The sequence below is a fragment of the Galeopterus variegatus genome, unplaced genomic scaffold, assembly GCF_000696425.1.
Source record: "Galeopterus variegatus unplaced genomic scaffold, G_variegatus-3.0.2 Scaffold1859, whole genome shotgun sequence".
NCBI classification, from domain to species: domain Eukaryota; kingdom Metazoa; phylum Chordata; class Mammalia; order Dermoptera; family Cynocephalidae; genus Galeopterus; species Galeopterus variegatus.
The window spans coordinates 148,622-167,904 of NW_007727970.1; the positions used below are offsets into that span (position 1 = coordinate 148,622).

A 19,283-nucleotide genomic window follows, 5' to 3' on the forward strand; every position below is an offset into this window, starting at 1 on the left:
TGGCCTTAGGCACCCAGATTACAGTGCCTGGCATTAGATCTCTTCTTTTGGCAGTCATGAGACCTAGGTGTAGAACAGGAGCCCCCCCCCCATAACCCCCACAATATTGTCTCTGGTCCCAGGGTTGGTGAGTGGGTAAGAGGACAGTTGGACAGTTCAGGGAGGTTTGAATTCCTTGACCTTTCAGGAAGCATGCATGTGAACTCAGGCATCAGGCCCAGGGGTAGACATGGTGTGGTGATGGCTAAGCCCCACTCTGGTGGGGGGTCAGGACTTGGGACTGGCCAGCAGGTGACCTACCCAGGAACACAGAAGATAGGCTTGGGTGGGAGCCCATTGAGTGGCACTGGAGTCTCGGGGGAACAGGGCTTAGGGATGAGGGGGACTGACCACAGCATATTGTACAATAGAAGCCAGCAGTCCGAGGCTCATATACTGTAACCAGCCTCTCTCTCTTGCCTCATGATAATATCCAGCCTCTGGCACACCATGCTGGGTGTTGCCTAGCACTTGGCAATCTGACAACCAAGAAAGAGAAATGCTGACCATGTCTCATTGCTTTTTTGAGTAAATTTACTATATATTTTTCAGAGGAGGTGTCACATGGGTGGGAATTTACTCTACCTAAATACTTTGATGGAAACATTACATTTCTGGAGCAAACGTGTCCACATCACTGTGGGGGAAAAGTTCCAGAATTTTCTGCCAGCTGAAGTCATCACCACAAGACATTGGTTGGGGGCCTGGCAGACAGAGGTGATGCAACCAATCTGGTAGTGCAGAGGTAGCCAGGAGGCAGGAGCCTGACTGGCCTAATGGAAGAGGGCAGGGGGGTCTGAGCTGGGGGGTATTGAGAGGTGGAGAGGACGAAGGGAGTTGGGAGGCCTGTGGGCTGACAACGTACATTAACCACCCACACAACTCATAACAAGATGAGTGGGGGGCTTGAGGGGCAGGAACAGAGAGCAGAGGGTCTGCAAAGGTGAGCACTGACTTGGACTAGAAAGCCAGGCTGGGACAAGATTGTCGAGGGGTCTGGAATCCCGGCTCCCACCAGAAACTAACTGTTTGACCTTGGACAGCTCTTCCAATCTCTTTGTGCTTCAGGTTCGTTTTTTTAGTAAAACATAGCTTGGTTACCCACAGCTTATGGCTCTTTGGAGGATTAAAGGAGATAATGTATGTAAAATACCTAGCACTGGGCCTGGCACATAGCAGGTGCCAGGACACATTTGTTGTTTGTTGATGATGATAAAGCCACATAATCATAGATGTGCTCACATAAATTAACAGCTGGTGTGCACTGAGACTGTTTCCCAGAGTTGGCCCTCAATCTCATACCAAGTTTGCTTTCTCACGGTCAGCTGAGTACAGTGGGGGTCTCTTCAGAAGCCCGTGTCCATGAACAGCCAGGCCCTGGGCTGACTGTCCTCTGCATTACTCCCTCTCCAGTTCTGTATCAGCTTCTGTCTTGCAGACTCATCCTGAGGCAGTGGGTGGGTTACAGCAGCACTTTCCCCTGGAAAGGGTCTCTGTCCTCTGCTTAGCCTTAGAAAGAAGAGAGCCGTGGCCACAAGAAAGGTCTCCCCTCCCAGGATGTGAGCACCTCTCTCCCCAGGGGGATGTTCAGCATTCCCTGGGAGTATTTGTTGGTAGTTTGGGGCTGACTCTCTTGTCACGCCTGGAAATGGGAAGCTCTTTGAGGGAGGGGGGTTCTAGAGTCCCCCAGAGAGCCTAGACCAATTGGTGGGGACATCCTCAGATCTGAAAGAAAATAAGACATAAGGGCTCTGAGTTCCAGGGAGATGACTGACCTGAAGGATGCGTTTGTCCATGACACATTTATTGAATCCCCTGGCCGTGAGGAACCAGAGATGAATAGACCCCGAGGAGGGCCTGACAGAGCAGCCAGCAGTACCCAGAAGAAGAGTCAGGCTGGAAATTCAGGAAGAGAGAGTGAGAGATTGTGCACATCCCTGTACCTGGGGACACTGGAGAAGGCTTCCCCTAGGTGGGGACAATTGGGCTGGGCCTTGAAAGGTGAATGAAAATTAGAATTGGGGGCAAGAGGGGAGAACAGTGGAAGCAAGGGTATGGGCGTGAGGAAGGGAGGGCATGCATGGGGAAGAGGAGGAAAGAAAGCAGGGCTGGTTGGGATTGGTATAAAGGTGAGGAGTGCACGGGGGGAAGGTGTAGGACCTACCGATGAGGAAGGCCCAGGGATCCAGACCTGTTCTGTGGGTGTCCAGGGCCATGGGAGGTGCTAGAACCAGCAGTTACTGGGTTGGGGCAGCCTCTGAAATTCCCCCACCTACGTGTGGCCAAGGATGGTCACTAAGTACTCTGTACTTTTATGTATTATTAAAGATGACTCTGAAAGGAATCTGCAAGATGTTTTGCAGACATCTGAGCTGAGGCCAGGAGAGTACGGAGAAAAGTGATTTATTCAAGGTCAGACAGCTGGTGAGTGTGGGAGCACAACTTTGGAGGCACATCTTCCAACCCCCCCCCCCATGCAGGTTCATTTCTTGTCAGCTTGTGACCCCCTCCTATGACAACTGCCATGCGGAGCAAGAGGCCCTGTCATAGGGCCCTGTTTTGTTATAACAAGATATTAGAACTATGCGGATCAACCAGCAGGATGGTTTTCTGTCTGGAGGAAATCTAGGAAGGCTTCCAGGGGGAAGGGGTATTAGAATTAGGGAGGAAGACAAGAAAGGACAAGTAATAGGTGCCAGCAGTTGGGGTGAGGCACACCTGCTTTCAGATGTAGTTTGGTCCACATGTGCAAGTGACTTAGCTTCTCTGGATTTGATTTCATCTGTAAAGTGGTCACAGTATCTGCCTTGCCTGTTTGTTGCCATGATCATGAAATCAGTGGCAGAGGCCTGGCTTGGAGCCTGCACCCTGGAGGAGGTGCTTAGAGGTGGCGCTCAGGAGATGTGCTCTGCCCTGTTGCTTTGGCTGCTGTAGAGCCAAAAGGGCTTCTCTGGCCCCAGGACCTCTCTGTGTTTACATCTTCACCTCTTTCTCCCCTGCTATTACATTTTCTAAGACTGGATAAACAGAGATGAAAGCTCTGAGGGAAAACCTTGCCTCAGAAGGAAGGGAACCACTAAGTGCACCTCTGGCTAGGAGCCCTGTTGGGGGTTCTGGGAGAGCCCTCTGGGCTTTGGGGCTTTGAGCAGATGGGATGGTGTTGGCTCACCTCTGGTCAGAAGCTATGCCCAGAACACAGCCGAGCCAGTAGCTTAGGACCCAGAAGGGGATGGAGTGAGTCAGGGACCTTCCAGGTTTGGGGTGGCTACTGGGGCCACAGTAAACTTCATCAGTCCTCCAGCTGCCCCAGACTATATTGTGCCTACTTGCACACAGTAGATGCCTGATACAGTCTGGTGCTTAATAGGAGCTCAGTAGTTGTTTGCCGAGGCACTGGGGTAGGCTACAATTGCCATGGACTGAACTGGGGTCTGTGGTGCCTCAGGAATAGAGGCCGGAGCTGGTCAGGAGTGGTCTCTTGCAGGCCTCTGTTTATCCGAGGGATTCCACAAGTCCATCGCGTCGGGAAGCTATGTAGCAGCACCCTGGAGAGTCCTCGGTTTGATTGGCCCCCTCTGGGTGGTGGCTGTAAAGGAAGGAGGTATGATGTCCAGCACGTGGTAGAGGCTCAAGATGTGGAAACCCTTGCTGTGGCTTCTCTAGGGTGGGAAAGGAGGGTGACCCCAGGCAAAAATGTCGGGTTGGGCTTGGGTGTCAATTCAGTGAGGGCTGCGTGTGGCCGGTGGGGTGGCACTTGGGCTCGGGTGTCAGCTTGTCTCCTCCCTGTCTGCACTTAACCCCTCCCCTTTTGCCCTGCCGGAGCGGTGAAGCTTCCCTACAGAAGGGAAAACCACCCCGGAGCGGGCACTTAAACCCAGGGCTGCTGCCTGGGAACCCAGTGTTCTTTCCAGTTGGGGGAAGGCTGTCTAATCCCAAATCGGGGTGGAGAATCCCTCCGCCCTTCTGCGTGGGTGACCATGGTAGGCAACCCCCTGGCCTTGCCTGTACCTCTGCTGGTGTTCGCTTTTTGAAATGTCTGCATGGAAGTGCGGGGGAGGATGGGTACTTGCCGTGGTGGGGCTCCTGGCTGCGCCGGTCTGAGCCCTACGAACCCCGGGCGGGGCCTCTATGGGCGGCGGGGGCTGCCTGGACCTGGTCTCCCTCCCGTGGCAGGGCGTGCCCAGGGAGCCGGGCCGCCGGCAAGTGAGTGGCTGTCGGGGCCGGTGGGAGAGGGGTTGCAAGGCGGAGGCCCTGGAGCGGAGCGCGGCGGCGGGTCGTTAGCAGAAAGTGCTTGCAGCTGTAGGCAGCTGGCCGCGCGGAATGTCCCCCGCCACCGAGCCTGGGCAAGGAAGGGTCGGCTTTGGAGGGCTGCGGGCGGGGCTGGCCGCTTCCGGCCTGGGGAGCGTTTGGGGCGTGGCGCCGGCTGCTGGAAGTCTGGAATGCTCTGGGAGGGGCGTTGGTGGGGAGAGGTCACGTTGGCAAGTCCTCGAGGCTTCTGGTTTCCCCCATTCTGCTAAACACAGCTCTGACTGGCCCATCTCAACCAGCTAGCAAAATGCATTCATTCATTCAGTACATCTGTCGAGTGCCTACTTTGTGCCAGGCGCTGCTTCGAGGTGCGCTGGGCTTAGTAGGATGAACAGGCCCCTGTCTTCGTGGACCTGACATTCTCATGGTGGGGAAAAGGCGAGAAACAAACAAGATGACTTCAGGTCAGTTCTGTGAAGAAAACAAAGCGGGGGGATAACAGGGGTGGGGGCGGGAGTTGTCCTGTTAGCTGGAGTGGTCGGGGAAAGCACGGGACTTTGGATCTGAGACTAGAATGAGAAGAAACTTGCCTTGCCTAGAGCTGTGGAGGAGCCGAGGGAATGGCAGGTGTAAAGGTCCGGAGGCGGGACTCGGGCAGGATATGACCCTGGGCAGAGCCAGCCTTTTAGGGGAGGAGCCTGGAAGGGACCTCTCAAGAAGGCTCCTCCAGCTTTCTGGACCCAGAGCGCTGTGCTGAGGCCCGCTCCCTGCCAGAGGTCCTGGGAGGAAGGCGTGCTCCTTTTTGGAGGCAACCGTTTGATTTCTGGGAGGCTTTCTAGACTTCTTAGACCTGGAGGTTGTGCCATGTGGTTACCTGTAGGGAAGACTGTAATTTTCCACTTGTTCCCTGGAGGACCCGGAAATATGTAGATGTTGTCACTACTGTTTTCTTTTAAGTCATCTTTGGAATCTCAACTTGGAAGACACAGATTCAGCGTGTGCCTTGCGGAAAGGGGGAAGCCCTTCTGGGCTCAACTCTTAGATGGTGGCCCTGGCTGAGAGGCCCCCTAATCTGGCCAGGAGAGGTGCCTGGGCGTGCAACACCCTCGGGGATGGGCCTCTGTGGCCTCGGACTCCTCGGTAACAACTTCGGAAAGATTCTGGGCCGGGCAGGAGAGGCTCCTCTGTGGAGACCCGGCCATCCTCGGAAGCTAGATCTGGCTCTTGGGTCGCGGTTGCCCAGACCCAGGTCTGCAGAGAGGCCTGCTCTCCCACAGCAAAGGTCTGTGCGTGGCTGGGGGGGGCAGGGCGGCACGAAAACTTCCTCCTGGCCAGGTGGGTCTTCAGCTGGGTGTGGAGCCGGCCAGGCCCTCTGATGGGAGTGAGTCGGGGCTGGAGAGTGAGAGGATGTCTCCAAGGAGGTGTGCTTCTCCCTACCTCCCCCCCATATGACCCTCTGTTGGGGCAGCCTGTGGGTGCACTGGAATGGTCAGTTGGTTCACCCAGGCCCATCCTCAGAGCACGCCCTGCTGGACCTGGGGGACCCCCTTGGGGCTTGGGAGGAACAGTGAAGATGGGGGATGGGTTTGCTACACTGGCTCTTCCTCCCTGAACCAAGCCCCTACCCTCCAGGGGTTTCAAGTCTTGGGGGTGGAGCAAGTGAAGAAGCCCGAGAGTGCAGCACAGAGGAGGTAGAAACGGGAGAGGGGTGCCTGGGAGCTGTCTGGGTGGGGAAGGTGGGCTGTCAGGAGGGGATCTTTACCTCAGGCTGTGGAGCCAGTGAGGGTCCTTGGGAGGGTGCACCAGTAGCTTGGAGCTCCCACCTGGGTGAGCACGAGGGCAAAGCTGCAGGTGCTCCAGCGCCCTTCGGCTCTGCCAGCCGCTGCCTTTCCCAGACAGATTTAATAATCCAAGTCTCTCTCTCTTGTGGTTAGTATTGCATGAGAATCTTTAGTCCTAAAACTTTTATTGATCCAGACACTAATAAAAAGTAAAGGGTTTTTTTTGGAGCAGGGTTTTTTCTTTTTTCCCCTGCTAGAGCAAGGAGCATCAGAGCCCTAAAACACAAATTTGTTTTTCTCCTTCTCCCTAGATTTGGGAGGGGTTGTGGGTTGGCCTTGTTCAGATCTCACCTCTTCAAGAAGCCTTCCCTGACCGCGTAGAGCTGCAGTCATCTGTTTTCCAGCAGTCAGAGGAAACTGCCACTTGGGCACCTGTCTGTCCCCCAGAAGTAGTGAGGCTGCTGAACTGGGGATCCACAGAAGCCTTTCCTCTCACCTGACAGCCTGGGGGGTAGCCTTTCCTTTCTCACCTGCCAATGGAGGCGTGAAGGCCTGCCTCTTGATTTCTTGTCTTTCTGGGTTTGATCTTTGTTTTTGCATATTCAAGGTCTTACACCATGTCAGCCCCTCTCTTAGGACACAGGAATGCAACAGACATAGCCCTTGGCCATGCAGACCTTACCTTCTGGCCAGAGAGACTGATAAGAATAAATAAGTGGAGATACAAAGTAATTCCAGATTAGGTGAAGTTCCCCTACTGGAATGTAAGTCAGGGAGTTTTGTCTGCTTTATTCAGCACCTGTATTCCCAGTGCCTAAAATAGTGCCTGGCACATAGTTTGCACTTAATAAATACTTGCTGCCTGAATGAGCAAGATGTTGTGAAGGAAACCAGCCAAGTGTTTCACTGGGGAGTGGTGGGGGGCAGGGCAGGACTTGTTGTGGAGGAAACAGGGAAGAATTGAGTTCCAAAGGATGCCAGAAACCAGTTTGTGGGAGAGTGGGCTGGAGCAAGAACTCCTAGCTGAGGGAGCAGCCAGTACAAAGTCCCTGAGGTGGGAAAGCAGAGGCTTGGGGTGGGAGTGTGCAGGGAGTTGCTGGATGAGGTCAGAGGGTAGGTAGGCCCCTCCTGCAGCTTCTTCCACCTGCAGAGGAGTGCAGATTTATTCTGAGTGCAGTGGGGGATAATTGAAGGGTTTCAAGCCAAAGAGTTAAATAGTATGGTTTGCATTTCTGAAGGGTCCCTCTGAGTCCCCAGGTCGTGGTGGGGAGGAGCAAAGGGGCTGCCTGGGCATGGTGGAGAGAAGTAAGCAGGTGTGAGAGGTTTCAGAGGAGGTGGCGGTAGGATTTGCTGATGGACTGCATTCTGAAGGTGAGGGAAAGGAGGGAGGGTTCTTGGCTTTTGAGGCTCCTTGCTTTGCTGTTGTGACTGGCTCCACTTTGGACACTTCAGGCTGGGAGGCCCTGTGAAGCATCCAAGAGGAGATGTCAGGCCCGCACTTAGGTATGTGAGCCTGGAGCTCAGAGGCGGGGAGGCTGTAGATGTAAATTTAGGAGCCATGAGCAACCTGGAGGTTTAAAGCTACAGAAGTGGATGAGATCACCGAAGGAAAGTGTTTTGCTAAGGAAGAGGAGCCCTGAGACAGTCCCACACCTGGAGGACAGGTGGTGCCAGGAAGGGAGGTAAGAGAGGAAGGCAGAGCATGGGGGCCTGTGCTTCAGGGAGGGAGGAAGGAGGACAGAAACTGTGCGGTTGGCTTTGTCAAGTTGAAGGCCTTTGGTGACCTGGAGGAGAGCCAGTGGGGTCAGAATGGACAGGTATGTTGAATGGGAGAAGGAGGTGAGGAGGTGGCAGAGATGACAGTGGACAGAGGTGTGCGTAGAACAGGGCCAGTCTGGGACGCCAAGAGGGAGGGCCAGATGCGGGGTGTAAATGGGCTCCATCAGCGTGCCCCAGTTCACCAGTGGCATACCTGGTGCGTGTCAACCTTACGCATGCATCTGAACTCTCCTCGCACAACCCCAGAGAGCCTGATTCAGGAGGGCTGGATGGGCCCCCCAGGATGAGGTTTAACAGCTTCCTGAGTCCTTCTTTCTCCTCTTCTGGCCCTCTCTGTGGACGGCTTGCTAAGTACCCTGTATGTGTCTCACTTTTTCTGACCCATGCTGAGTCCACTGACCCTGTCTTTCCCCTGTCACCCCTTTCCTCGCTCCAATCTCTTGTCTGGGTGCAAGGCCCCTAAATGAAAGCATCCTGGAACTTGTTTCACTCCAAGGGTCTTTCCCATAACAGAGCTAGACTTCCATTACACTAACAATATTTCTGTGGAAGGCTCCTTTGTGTGTTTGGTTTCCAGAGAAGTTTGAGGTCTTTTACAGAATATTTTGGTGGCTGGGACTTTTACCTTCTCCCAAGGCTTTTCTGGCTCTGGAGAGAGTTTAGAATGTGTTTGGCTTGGGGGCGGGTGACAGCGCAGGGTTGGGAACAGCCTGGGTCTGATGGACCCCTGGTGGGTTCTCAGTGTATATTGATGAATGACTCTCAGATATTTGATTCTTTGGGGTTCCCAGTTGCTTTGTTAGTGCTTTTTCTGCATCTGGTTAACCGTGTTTTTACATCTGATATCTAGAGGGGATACTGTATTACCTCATTTTACACATGAGGAAACTGAGGCTCTGGAAAGTAAGCAGACTAGCTCAGAGTTCCACAGTTGCTAAAAAACACAACCACAATTGCAACCCTGGCCTGCAACTCCCCCAGTCCTCCCCTTACTGACTGCTGAACCCTGTAGGTGAAGTGGTGATGGTGGTGGGATTTAAGGCACCCAGGTCTCCCATTGCCTCTCAGGAATAGTGGTCCTGTGCTCTGCCAGGGCTACAGGGCATTCCTCCTGCGTCCTGACCACCTGTTTGATCTGATGCCTGACACCCGCCTCCCCCCCCCCCCCCCCACCCCCATGCATCAGGCTTCAGGAAGATAGGATGAGGCAGGCCTGAGCCTTCGTCAAGCCTTGGGGATGCTTGTGGCAAAGGGAGCCCGCCGCTTCTGGGGATGCTTATATGGCTGATGCAGAATTCCCCATGGGCAAAATGAGCTCAGGTCATGCGCCATGACCACGTGTGAGGAGTGGGGAAACTAAGACCCACAAAAGGCTGGGGGTGGGGTGGGGCTCCACCTGGAGAGATGAAGCCTTGTGCTGCCTCTGGACAGGCCTGTGTGGCTTTGGGCCATAGCTTCCCCCCTGGCTCTCCTCCTCCTACCCAGCAGACCTCAGGTAGCCTGGGTGGGCAGCTGTCGCAGGCTGTTTTCAGGCTTCAAAGGATTTGGGCTACAGCCCAGCCTTTCTCAGTCTTTATCGCCTTCTGGCCTGACTCCTTGTGGGGAAGGGCAGGCATCTGGGAGGTGGCAGAGGGGTAGTCCCGCCTGGTAGCCACTGAGGGTCCTTTTACAGAAAGAATCTACAGCCCAGAGAAGGAAGTGACTTGCTCAGGGTCACTACCCAGGAAGCTAGTTTCCTGTTTGTGCCTACCAGCATATTCTTTAATCTAGCTAAAGGTTGGCCTTAGATAAGTGCTCACTCTCTCTGAGCCAGCCTCTGTTCTGTATCCTCCTAGCCACTCTGTGAGGTAAGTACTGTTACTGTGTTTGTTTTTTTAGAGGAGGAAACTGAGGCCCAAAGAGGTGATTTAACTTGTCCAAGGTCACACAGGTTGCAAGTGGCACTACTCAATCTGGCTTCAGAGCCCATGTTCTTAACCACCAGGCTACATACACATCCTTAAAATGTATTTGGCTTTCAGGCTCTGTAGAAACAGAATGAGGGTGCCAAGTCCTTGAAGACTGGCCTGCAGAGTTGGGCTTGAAGACTTTGCCTAGCCTTGGCTTTTCTGACAGGATAGCCAAACAGCACCTACAACCGCTCCAGGTACCTGAGTGGCCCACCCTTCTTAGAGGGCTGCTTAGACTGGGTATTGAGGCCCAGGCAGTCAAGTCTTTTCTCCCTTCTCTCCCCTTCCCACTCCTATTCCAGAAGCTGGGCAGGCCCTACCCACTCTTGGAGCCTAGGGGTCCCAGGAGAGTCCCCACTTCTGCAGCTCTGTCCCACTGTCCATTCCTGTGGACAGTGGAAAGGCCTTGGCCAGTGTGCCTGGGCCCTGAGCCCTGGGCTTGGGAGGGCGGTTCCCCTTACCAGTCTTGGTCCCCTCACCGGCCTCAGTCCCCCTCACCTGCCTCCTCTGCCCATACAGCCTGTTGAGGAAGAGACTGAGGTCCTGGGTATGAAGTGCCCCCACCGCTGCAGGGCTGGAAGACCTGTCTCCCTCCACCCCTCCTGCCCTCACCTCTTCCTGGCGTTGTCTGTGTGTTCCCTTTGGTGCTGTGTCAGAAGTCATGATTGCCAGTCTCATTTGGAAGATGGAGGAGATGATGGAACTGACCTCACAGGGTTTTGAGGCCCAGACTGAAAGCCCAGTGGTTGGGCGCCTGTGGCAGATCCTCCCAGCTTCTCATCTTTTTTCTCAGGAGGGGAAGGTGTTAGAGGATGTGGAACAGGTGGGGCTTGGGGTCAGGGTGGGGAAAGCTGGGCCTCTTGGGAGGGAGCAGGGGGGGAAGAATCAGCTTTGGTTGACCTCCTGTGGTTGTGTCCCAGCTTTGCCATCCATCTGCTGAGGCCCATCTGACCTCAGCTTCCTCATCTGGAAGGTGGGGTGATGGTAATGCCTGCCTCATGAAGATGCCATGAGGAGTGAGACAGCACTGAGTGCTGTGCTTGGCACACTGGGTGTTCAAAGGTGGCCGCCATGTCTGCTCTTTCTCTTGGGATTAGCTTCATTGCTTTTGTTTTTTGGTTCTTTGGGTCCTGCATGTGAAGTTAGGATATTTTTACTATTGTTCATTCTTTCCAAAATCTTGGTTATAACTTTTGAGGTTTTGTTTTGTGTTTCTTTGCTTTCCTGTTTCCTGGACAGAAAAGAGGATCTGTACCTTTAAGACTCTGGCAGGCCCAATGGGACACCGGCCCTTTAAAAGCGCATTACCAGGAGTTGGAACACAGCCTTTGTTTAACTAGCCATGATTAGTCCCAGCGGACTGGGCTGGAGTGGTGTGTCTAGGACCAGAGCCGGGTTGGACTGGCTGTGGCCAGTGGGAAACAGCGTGCAGCGGGGTGGCTGGCCTGGCTGCTCGGCTGCCCCGGCCACAAGCAGAGGGATGGTGAGTGGCCTGAGCGGAGGTTGGAATGAGGCAGGCTGGGGAAGAGGGAAGGAATGAGGCTGCCAGCCTCAGGGTCACTGCCCAGCCTCCTGGGCGGGGAGGCCGGGGTGAGTGGAACGGCAGCAGGCACCAGTCAGAGTGTGATTGTCGCACATGCCCAGTCTTGGGAGCGACTCAGGAGTTCCCCGGGGATGGTATCTCTGTCCCTCTGCACCGATGTCTGCTGCCAACCCAGAGCCTGGAAGCACCTAGGATAGTCCTGCTAAACAGTAGGAAAGCAGGAGGAATGCGGTTGCTGTTTGTAGTTTTAAAATGATAGGAACCCCGGGGGCAGTCACTCCTTCCTGCCCACGAGCATCTGGTAGTCGCTCCTTCCTGCCCACGACGCAGCCTCTGGTATGCTCCACTGAGAACCGGGAAATGCCCGCGCTGCTGAAAAGCTTTCTGAGCTGAGGAGCTCGGCCTTTGCTCTGAGTCGCCCAGCATTGGGCTGGGCTGGGTGGGGCTGCACTGAGATTTGGGGGCCATGTCGTCTTCACCCCCTACCCCCAAGCGGGACTTTCTTCCTTCTTCCTTCTCCCCACTGCATCGGCTCCCTGATCCATCTGGCCCAGGCCTGCTGGGTGGGGTGAGGGGGGGAGGCTGTGTCTGGGCCTAGACTGGTTTAGGCTCCAGTATAAATATTTGAAACAGTTGTCAGGAGCGAGGTCACTTTGGTGTGAAAGTGTCTTTACTGGGTAAGTACCCTGTTTCTGGAGAAGTCAGGAAGGATTTGGCTTGTCACAGCCAAGTCTTGGCACTTACTGTCCCCAACCACCTTCACCACCACAACTGGGGATGGGCAAGACTGCCTGCCAGCTACTGTCCTTCTCGCCATGGTGACAAAGACAGGGCTCAGTCAATTCTGGTGACCCAGGGTTTCTGGAGTTACTTGGAAGTTGGTATGATGGATCACATGGTTTCTGCAGGTTTGGTGAAAACCTGAGGCAGTGGAGAGTTTGGAGTTGGAGCCCAGATGCCAGACCCCCTGCCCTGTCCTGTGCCTGTGAACTGTGACCTTGGGCAAGCTGCTTGAGCTCTCTGAACCTCCACTTCCTCAAGTACTGGGTTGGGGGATGCATAGGGGCAAACCTTGGAGGGAGTTGTCTGTTCTGCTGGGGAAGGCTTCGTGGAGGTGGTGGCCTTTGAGCCAGGCATGGATGGACAGGGAGGATGTGGCTGCTTGAGCAAAAGTGGGCAGCCCAGTGTGACTGGAGTTCGATGGTGCCGAGCAGGGCCTGTGAGGGGCGTACCTGGAAGCTGTACTTTGGGGTTATGACTTTGTTAGAATCCCTTGGGCTGGGTGGCAAATGACAGACAGAGCTATTTTACCCTATAGCCAGCCAGTGTGGAATGTGGAGATGGAGGGCTCTGAAGTCTGGCACACTGGCCTTGGGGAAACCCCTTGAGGTCTCTGAGCCTCCGTTTCCTTAACCGTAGTTAGTTGTGTGAGGGTCAGAGGTGTGGGGTCTGCCAAATGCATTTCCAAAGTGTGCGGGCTACCAGTGCCTGGCGTGTGGCAGGTAAGGAGGTACTTAACAGCCACAGATGGCTTTGGTATGTGGGCTTTGGTGCGTGGTTGCTAGGGGCAGGAGGAACTCTGCAGCCACAACCCTGTTTTCTTTTTTTACATTGTTTCTATAAGTTTATGCCCTTGCCAACAGCCTGGGAGCCCATGACTTGCTGCTATTTAACACTCCTGGCTGTCTCCTGCTAGTTCAGTCTGGAAAGCAGCAGCGCTGAGGCCCACTGGGGTCCCTAGGCCCACAGCCTCAGTGCTGGCATGCTGGAGGTGCTCAGGAACTATATACTGGGCGGCTGGATTAACACAGTTTGCTGGGTGGGGGTGGGGGGTATTAACATATGATTTTCAGCAGGCTCTACAGAGGCCAATCTGAGGTCTGTGCTCCCTTGGCCAAGTGCTCCTTACCTTCGTGTGTTTGCCTTGTCTGTCTCTCTGAGGTCAGGCTGCTGACAAGGAGGGGGCCCTGTGTGGCCACGGAGCCAGCCCCTCCGTCCCCAGTGGAGGCTAGAATTGAAGAGGCAGCTGAACTGGGTACGGACACTGGGGCCTGGAGTAAGGGTGCCAGTGTCTGTTCCCAGATGTGTCCTTCTCTCCTTAAATGGGGTCTTTTTAGAGTTGCTTGCCTAAAATGGCCTGTACTCTTGAGACTGTTCTTGGGGGTGGGGTGGAGCAGGTGAGGTTGTCTGGGGCCAGTTGGCAGAGAGACTTTTTGAGAGCTCAGCTGTGGGAGAGGCATCCCGGGAAGGTCAGTGGGCCCAGGGAGAAGCCAGGAGCATTCAGAGAAGTGCTATGGGAGGGGGGTGTGGAAAGGAACAGGATGCCCAGGGAAAGGGAAAGTCTCAGGGCATGGGGGCAGCCAGGGCTGGTCACAGGAGCTGTGTATGGAGAGCTCTCTGTGCATAGGTGGTGGTGTCCCCATTTCGCAGATGAGAAAACAGACACATGAGTTAATTAATTTGACTAAGGTTGCAGAATTGTGTGTGTGTGTATGTGTGTGTGTAAGGAAGGAGGCCTCCTTACCACATTCAACCAGTCATCAACCAGCAGAGTGCCAGGAGCTGAGGTTATGTTGAAGCACGAACCCTGGTCCCCAGGGATGAAGGAAGGACACAGTCCCCAGATCACCCCATCACCCTAATGTGATCTGCCCGCACAGTCTCAGGAAGCCACATGGTATGAAGCCTGGGTCTTGAGTGGAGGGGACGAGGTGGGAGAAGATGGTGCCTCTGCTGCCATGTTCTGTGGAGGGGACAGCCTGAGCCAAGGAGGGCTTCCTGGAGGTAGAGAGCTGGGAGAAATTCAATAAGCCGGAGGAGAAACTGCTTTCTGGAGAATGGTTTTCAGCTCATTCATTCATTCATTATTTATTTATTTTTTAAAGATGACTGGTAAGGGGATCTTAACCCTCGACTTGGTGTTATCAGCCCACTCTCTCCCAAGTGAGCTAACCGGCCATCCCTATATAGGGATCCGAACCCCTGGCCTTGGTGCTATAAGTACGACACCCTCCCAAGTGAGCCACAGGCTGGCCCTCATTCGTTATTTTTATTTCATCATCATTTCCCATTTGCGTCCTGCATCCCCAGGGCCCTGAAATTGCTGTTGGAGGTGTTTAAGGTCCCTGGTGGAGGTACGGGAACCAGTCAGAAACCAGTCCCCAGTGGTGTGATCAGTTGGACCAAGTTGATGGATGCATGGATATGTTCACATGTGTGAGGAGGAGACAGGCACAGACGGAGCTTGCAGGGAGGGGAATCCCTTGGCCAAAGCCTTGGAACATTCTCCAGAGTGGTCCAAGTAGAGAAGTTTGGGCAAGGGCAGTAGCAGAGAGACAGCACATGTGGGTGGGTGCAGGAGTCTGGTGGGTCAGACAGCTTCAGGGTCACTGCAGACGTGGCTGGGTCAGAGCCCTGGGTGCCGTGTTGTGGGGGAGGGAGGCTCCTTTTCCTGGGGCTGAGGAGTTGGGTGGGGGGCTTTCCTTGGGGAGCACTGGTGAGGAGCTTAGGGTTGGGGGCTGTTGCCCTCCCTAGACTTTCTGATTGGCCGGGCCAGGCCTGGGAGTTTTTTCTGGAGACCAGGGAGGGCTGAAGCAGGAGGGACAGTTGGCTTTCAGTTCACTTTTGATTTACCCAAATCTTACCCCGTTTATTGAGTGATCCTTAGATTCTCTTCTTTTAAAATTCAGGGCATTTCACTGTTCTACTGAGGTTTATGAATGTTTAAAAACTGCTTTGCGGTCCCCAAAGTAATTTGACAAGTCTGACAGCTATTGATTAAAAACCCAAAATTATTCAGGCTGCAGGATGACTTGGGGGATTAGGTGGAAAGTTTTTTGTTTCTTCTTTCTCTGCTGCCCCCAACCCCCCAAAGAAATAAGATATGGAAAGGTAAATGTGTACCTAAGTGTTTTTTGAAGACTCCATTAAGCCTGCACAGTTAAACTGGAAAGGGTGGGGGTGGGGTCTGGTCAGGATACTGAAGGCTGCCTCTCCTGTACCAGCACCCCCACATGCCTGTTCTGTTGGCAAACCTCGTGGCCCAGCTTGCCACCAGGTAGCAATGAGACATTGCTGTTATGTTATCACGGAGGGGGGTGGGGGTGGTGGTAGTGATAGTACCAGGAGTGGTGGTGATAGTATGTGGTCCCTTGTGTTTATAGGGAGTTGATGTGGGGTTTTCATGGCTCTCTCTGAAAGAGCTCAGCATGTGCAGAAATGGCAGCCTAGAGAGGGGAGGGAACTTGTTCAGCATCTGTGGGACTAAGGTCACAGGCACATTAGGGGTGGACTTCTGGCTGGGTTCCTCCCTCTCTCCAAGCCTCAGTTTCCTCTTTAGTAAAACAGAGTGTCCTAAAGCTTCCTTCGAACTCTTTGGATTAACTGGGGTGTGTATGGGAAAGGCCACCTCATGAGCCAGGGCGGTGCTGCCCTTTGTGCATGGTTGTTGGGAGAAGGCCATGAGATGGTGTGTGTGCTTTGGTCAGAACACTTGCCACGCAGCTGGGCACATAGTAGGCGCTTAGGAAGTGGCATTAGGTTCAGGCTGTCATGGTGTCATTCTTCAGTCAGCATATATCAGCCACTTCTGAGTGCCAGGCCTCGGGCTGTGTTGTAGCCATGGCAAGCCATGAGCTGCCTGCCCTCCTGTTTCTGTTACCAGGGTGTGGACCCCTCCTCTTTGCCAGCTCAACCCTGTACTGTGGGGGGAACTCTGGCTCCCAGGGGGAGGGGGAGGGCAGGAGGCCAGGTGGTTCCCTACCTCCTAGCCCAGGGCTCAGTATGTGTATGGGGTGTGTCACACTGGTTCTTGGTGACTCTGCTAGGACCTGCCCCTTGCCTTGGACTGAGGAGCCCTGGGCTGAGAGGGACCACGCCTCTAGGCCCTGTCATTTCAGGAAGCTTTCCCAGGCAGGGCGGCCAACCTCCTTGCCTTTTTAGGACGGGCTTTGTCTCCCCAGGGCCCTGGGGGGCCACTAGGCGGCTGCATTCCTCTCCCCTCCCCCAACACCCCAGCCAGGCGAGGAGGGAGTGCTGGTCTTCTCAGCAGCTGGTTCCCAGGCCAGCGGCAAGGCTGGGCCTGGGGAGAGACAGCTCTGCTGGCTGTTCCGGGCGGGGCGCTGCCCTGTTTGTGTCCCGCCACTCCATTCCCAGGAGGTCAGTGCCCTCATCCTGACTGTGTCTCCTTCCAGTGTGAGCTGAGATTTCCAGCGCAGCTCCCTGGACCTGCCCAGCTGTGGCAGGCAGGAGTGTGGTTGGTGTGTTCTGATCTGACTGGGGCCTACAGAATTTGCTGAGGTCCTAACTCCAGAATCAGCAGGGCCCTCCAGTCTTCAGGTGGGCACTGACTCTGGAGACAAACCTTGTCCAGGATTTCTCCGCCTTCCAGGCCTGGTGTGGCAGTGGTCAGTGGCGGGGTGGAGACTGGGGCTGGTACTGCTGTGCTCGTGAGTCACAGGCAGAGTGGTTGAAGTGGCCCCTCACTGGGGTCTACTGTGTGCCCCCACCCCTGGCACTGCCTCTTCTCCCTCCGTGTCACTTCAGTCCTGATAACAGTGTGTACACGGCTCACCAGCATTGCTGACAGCTGTGTGCCCAGCTCCCACAGTGGTGCCTGGCAATGAGATGGTTGACTTGACAGTCATCGCTGTACCTACCCTGATCTCCTGAGCTACCTCTCACCTACGGTCTCATTCGATCCTTAGAGCAACCTGTGAGGAAGGTGTGTCGTTATCCCCACTTACGGATAGGGAAAGTGAGGCCTAGGGAGGTGAGTGACTTATTAAAGTGCTGAAGGTCATGTGTTTTATAAGGAATAGAGACTTGAATTTGCTTCTACAGGTGGGCAGCCTTGACACTAGACCCTCTGTCCTCCTGTCTGTTCCCAGCTGCAGATGGCATTTCTATAGCGTGCACCGGTACTTGTGTGTGTGCATGCTTGTGTGTGCTTACCCCCAGGGCTCACTCCACTGCCTGCCTGCGTACACTCCCCAGCCTGTTTCCCCGGCAGCTCCCTAGCAGTGGAGGCATCCCCTCCAAAGCACGTCTTCAAGGGGTCTCCCAGGTCCTGCTTGAACATTCCAGAGACAGGGTACCCACTCTAAAATGAAACGAGCCTGGCCCATTTGGGGACAGCTGTGAGGGAGCTAGAATGGGCCTCTCCTGGCCCCAGCCCTGCCCTTTGAGGGCACACAGGGCAAGCTCTCTCTGTGCCTTTGAGATTGGAGGGTGAGCAAGAACCCCTTACTTTCCCCGTTAAACAACCCCACTTCCCAGCCCTGCCCTTTGAGGGCACACAGGGCAAGCTCTCTCTGTGCCTTTGAGATTGGAGGGCGAGCAAGAACCCCTTACTTTCCCCGTTAAACAACCCCACTTTTGGTTCACCCCACCCGTAATTGGAAACATCACATCTTCACTATGTCAAGTAGGGCTTCTTAATTATCGCAAGTTTTATTTTTGGGTCTCCTCCCTTCTTGAAATAATGGAGACTTTGCTGAACTTCCGTGTCACTAACCTTTTAAGAGAAGAAAGGATTAGAGTTGAAAAACAGCTTGTGGGCTGGCTAGAAGGCTATCAGATAAGGTTGTGCCCCAGGAACTGGGACAATGTCCCTGTTGTTGCTGCCACCCGGCCTCACAATGAGCCGCTGTTGGGGCCTGGCTCTGTCTCTAGCAGCGGCTCCACCCGTGCCCCTGCCCACGTTTCCTGGGCCCTGGGCGGGGTTGCCCCACCCCAGAAGCCCCCCATTTTTCCTCCCCCACCTGGAATGAGCGGATCACAGCGAGCAGATCAGCCTGGCTTGGACCTTTCCGTGCCCTGTTGCCATGGGCCACCTGTGGGTCCATTGACAGGCCAGGCGGAGGCTGTGGCTTGTGTAATGGATCTAGTCTTGGACTCTGCTGAAGTGGGTTCGGGTTCCATGCGGCCACTTGCTACCCGCAGGATCTTGGGCAAGTCACCTCGCCTTTCTGAGATGCAGAACCTCAGCCCTGACAGGTGTGTTATGAGAATTAAGTGAGATAGGTGGGGAATTGTGGTGCATAGTGGATCTCAGGTGGCATGGGTGGGACCTATCTGCTGGAGACACCAGAGACAGCAATGTGGTGGTAGTGGCATTGGGCTGGACTTTGAAAATGGAGGAAGAAAGATTTTGTTAGGCAGAGATGTGGAGGGAAAAGTGGGATGAACTCAAGAAACAGCACAGGCAAAGCCACCCCCCCAGGGTAGGAGCTTGTGGCTTGGTCAGGGAGCAGGTGGGGAGGAGATTCTGCATCCCTTGCTAGGGTGTAGTGTGAGGTGCGTCACAGGAAGGACTTGGACACCAGGTTGAGGCATGTGGGACTTGATTGTCCTACAGGCTGTGAGGGGAGAGAGGAGGAAAGGAGTGAGGCCAGGCTGGGTAGAGGCGCACGTCCCATGCAGGGTGCTGCTGTAGTCTAGAAGGAAGAAGACCCATGGGATACTCTTCCCCATGGCCCCCCAGGCCCTGGCCAAGACCAGCTCTCAGTAGCAGTGGACTCCAGAGCAGGTCTCACCACCCTGTGGCCTTGGCTGTCCCGTGTGTGACCTGGGAATCCTTCCCAGGAGTGTGAGTATTCCATGCCATGGATGATACAGGTGAATGGCCTCTAGTCCCTAGAGGGCTGCTGTGGGGCTAGAGAATTTGCTGTGTTTGGAAAGGCCTCAGAGAGGGCTGGAGCCATGGGGGAGCAGGGTACAGCTACAGAGGATAGGGTGAGCCCCCTAACCTTGAGAGAGACAAGAGAGCTCCCCATACTCGGGCAACACAAGGGCAGGGACATTTCTAGGAGATTCTGGGAAGATTCTAATGGTGCTGCTCTTACAGTTGGCCTTGAATGGGCAGCTGCCCTGATGACCCACCCTCGGGTCTTCTTTATCCCTTCTCCTGGGAAACAGTCACATCTGTGGGCTCTGGGAGGGCTG

General features: G+C 54.6%; 1 protein-coding gene across 8 annotated transcripts in view; it reads left to right on the top strand.

The window, feature by feature from the left end:
- DAB2IP (DAB2 interacting protein) overlaps positions 1 to 19,283 on the top strand; it is a 105,664-nt gene that overhangs the window by 53,576 nt on the left and 32,805 nt on the right. The window contains exon 1 of one of the 8 annotated variants that reach the window (XM_008579339.1): positions 5,400 to 5,536. The exons of 6 other annotated variants lie outside the window; for them this stretch is intronic. In XM_008579339.1, the coding sequence (XP_008577561.1) occupies positions 5,400 to 5,536 (137 nt within the window). Of the gene's footprint in view, positions 1 to 5,399; positions 5,570 to 19,283 lie in introns of those variants that run through there. One more of the 8 variants, XM_008579336.1, reaches the window with a different exon arrangement.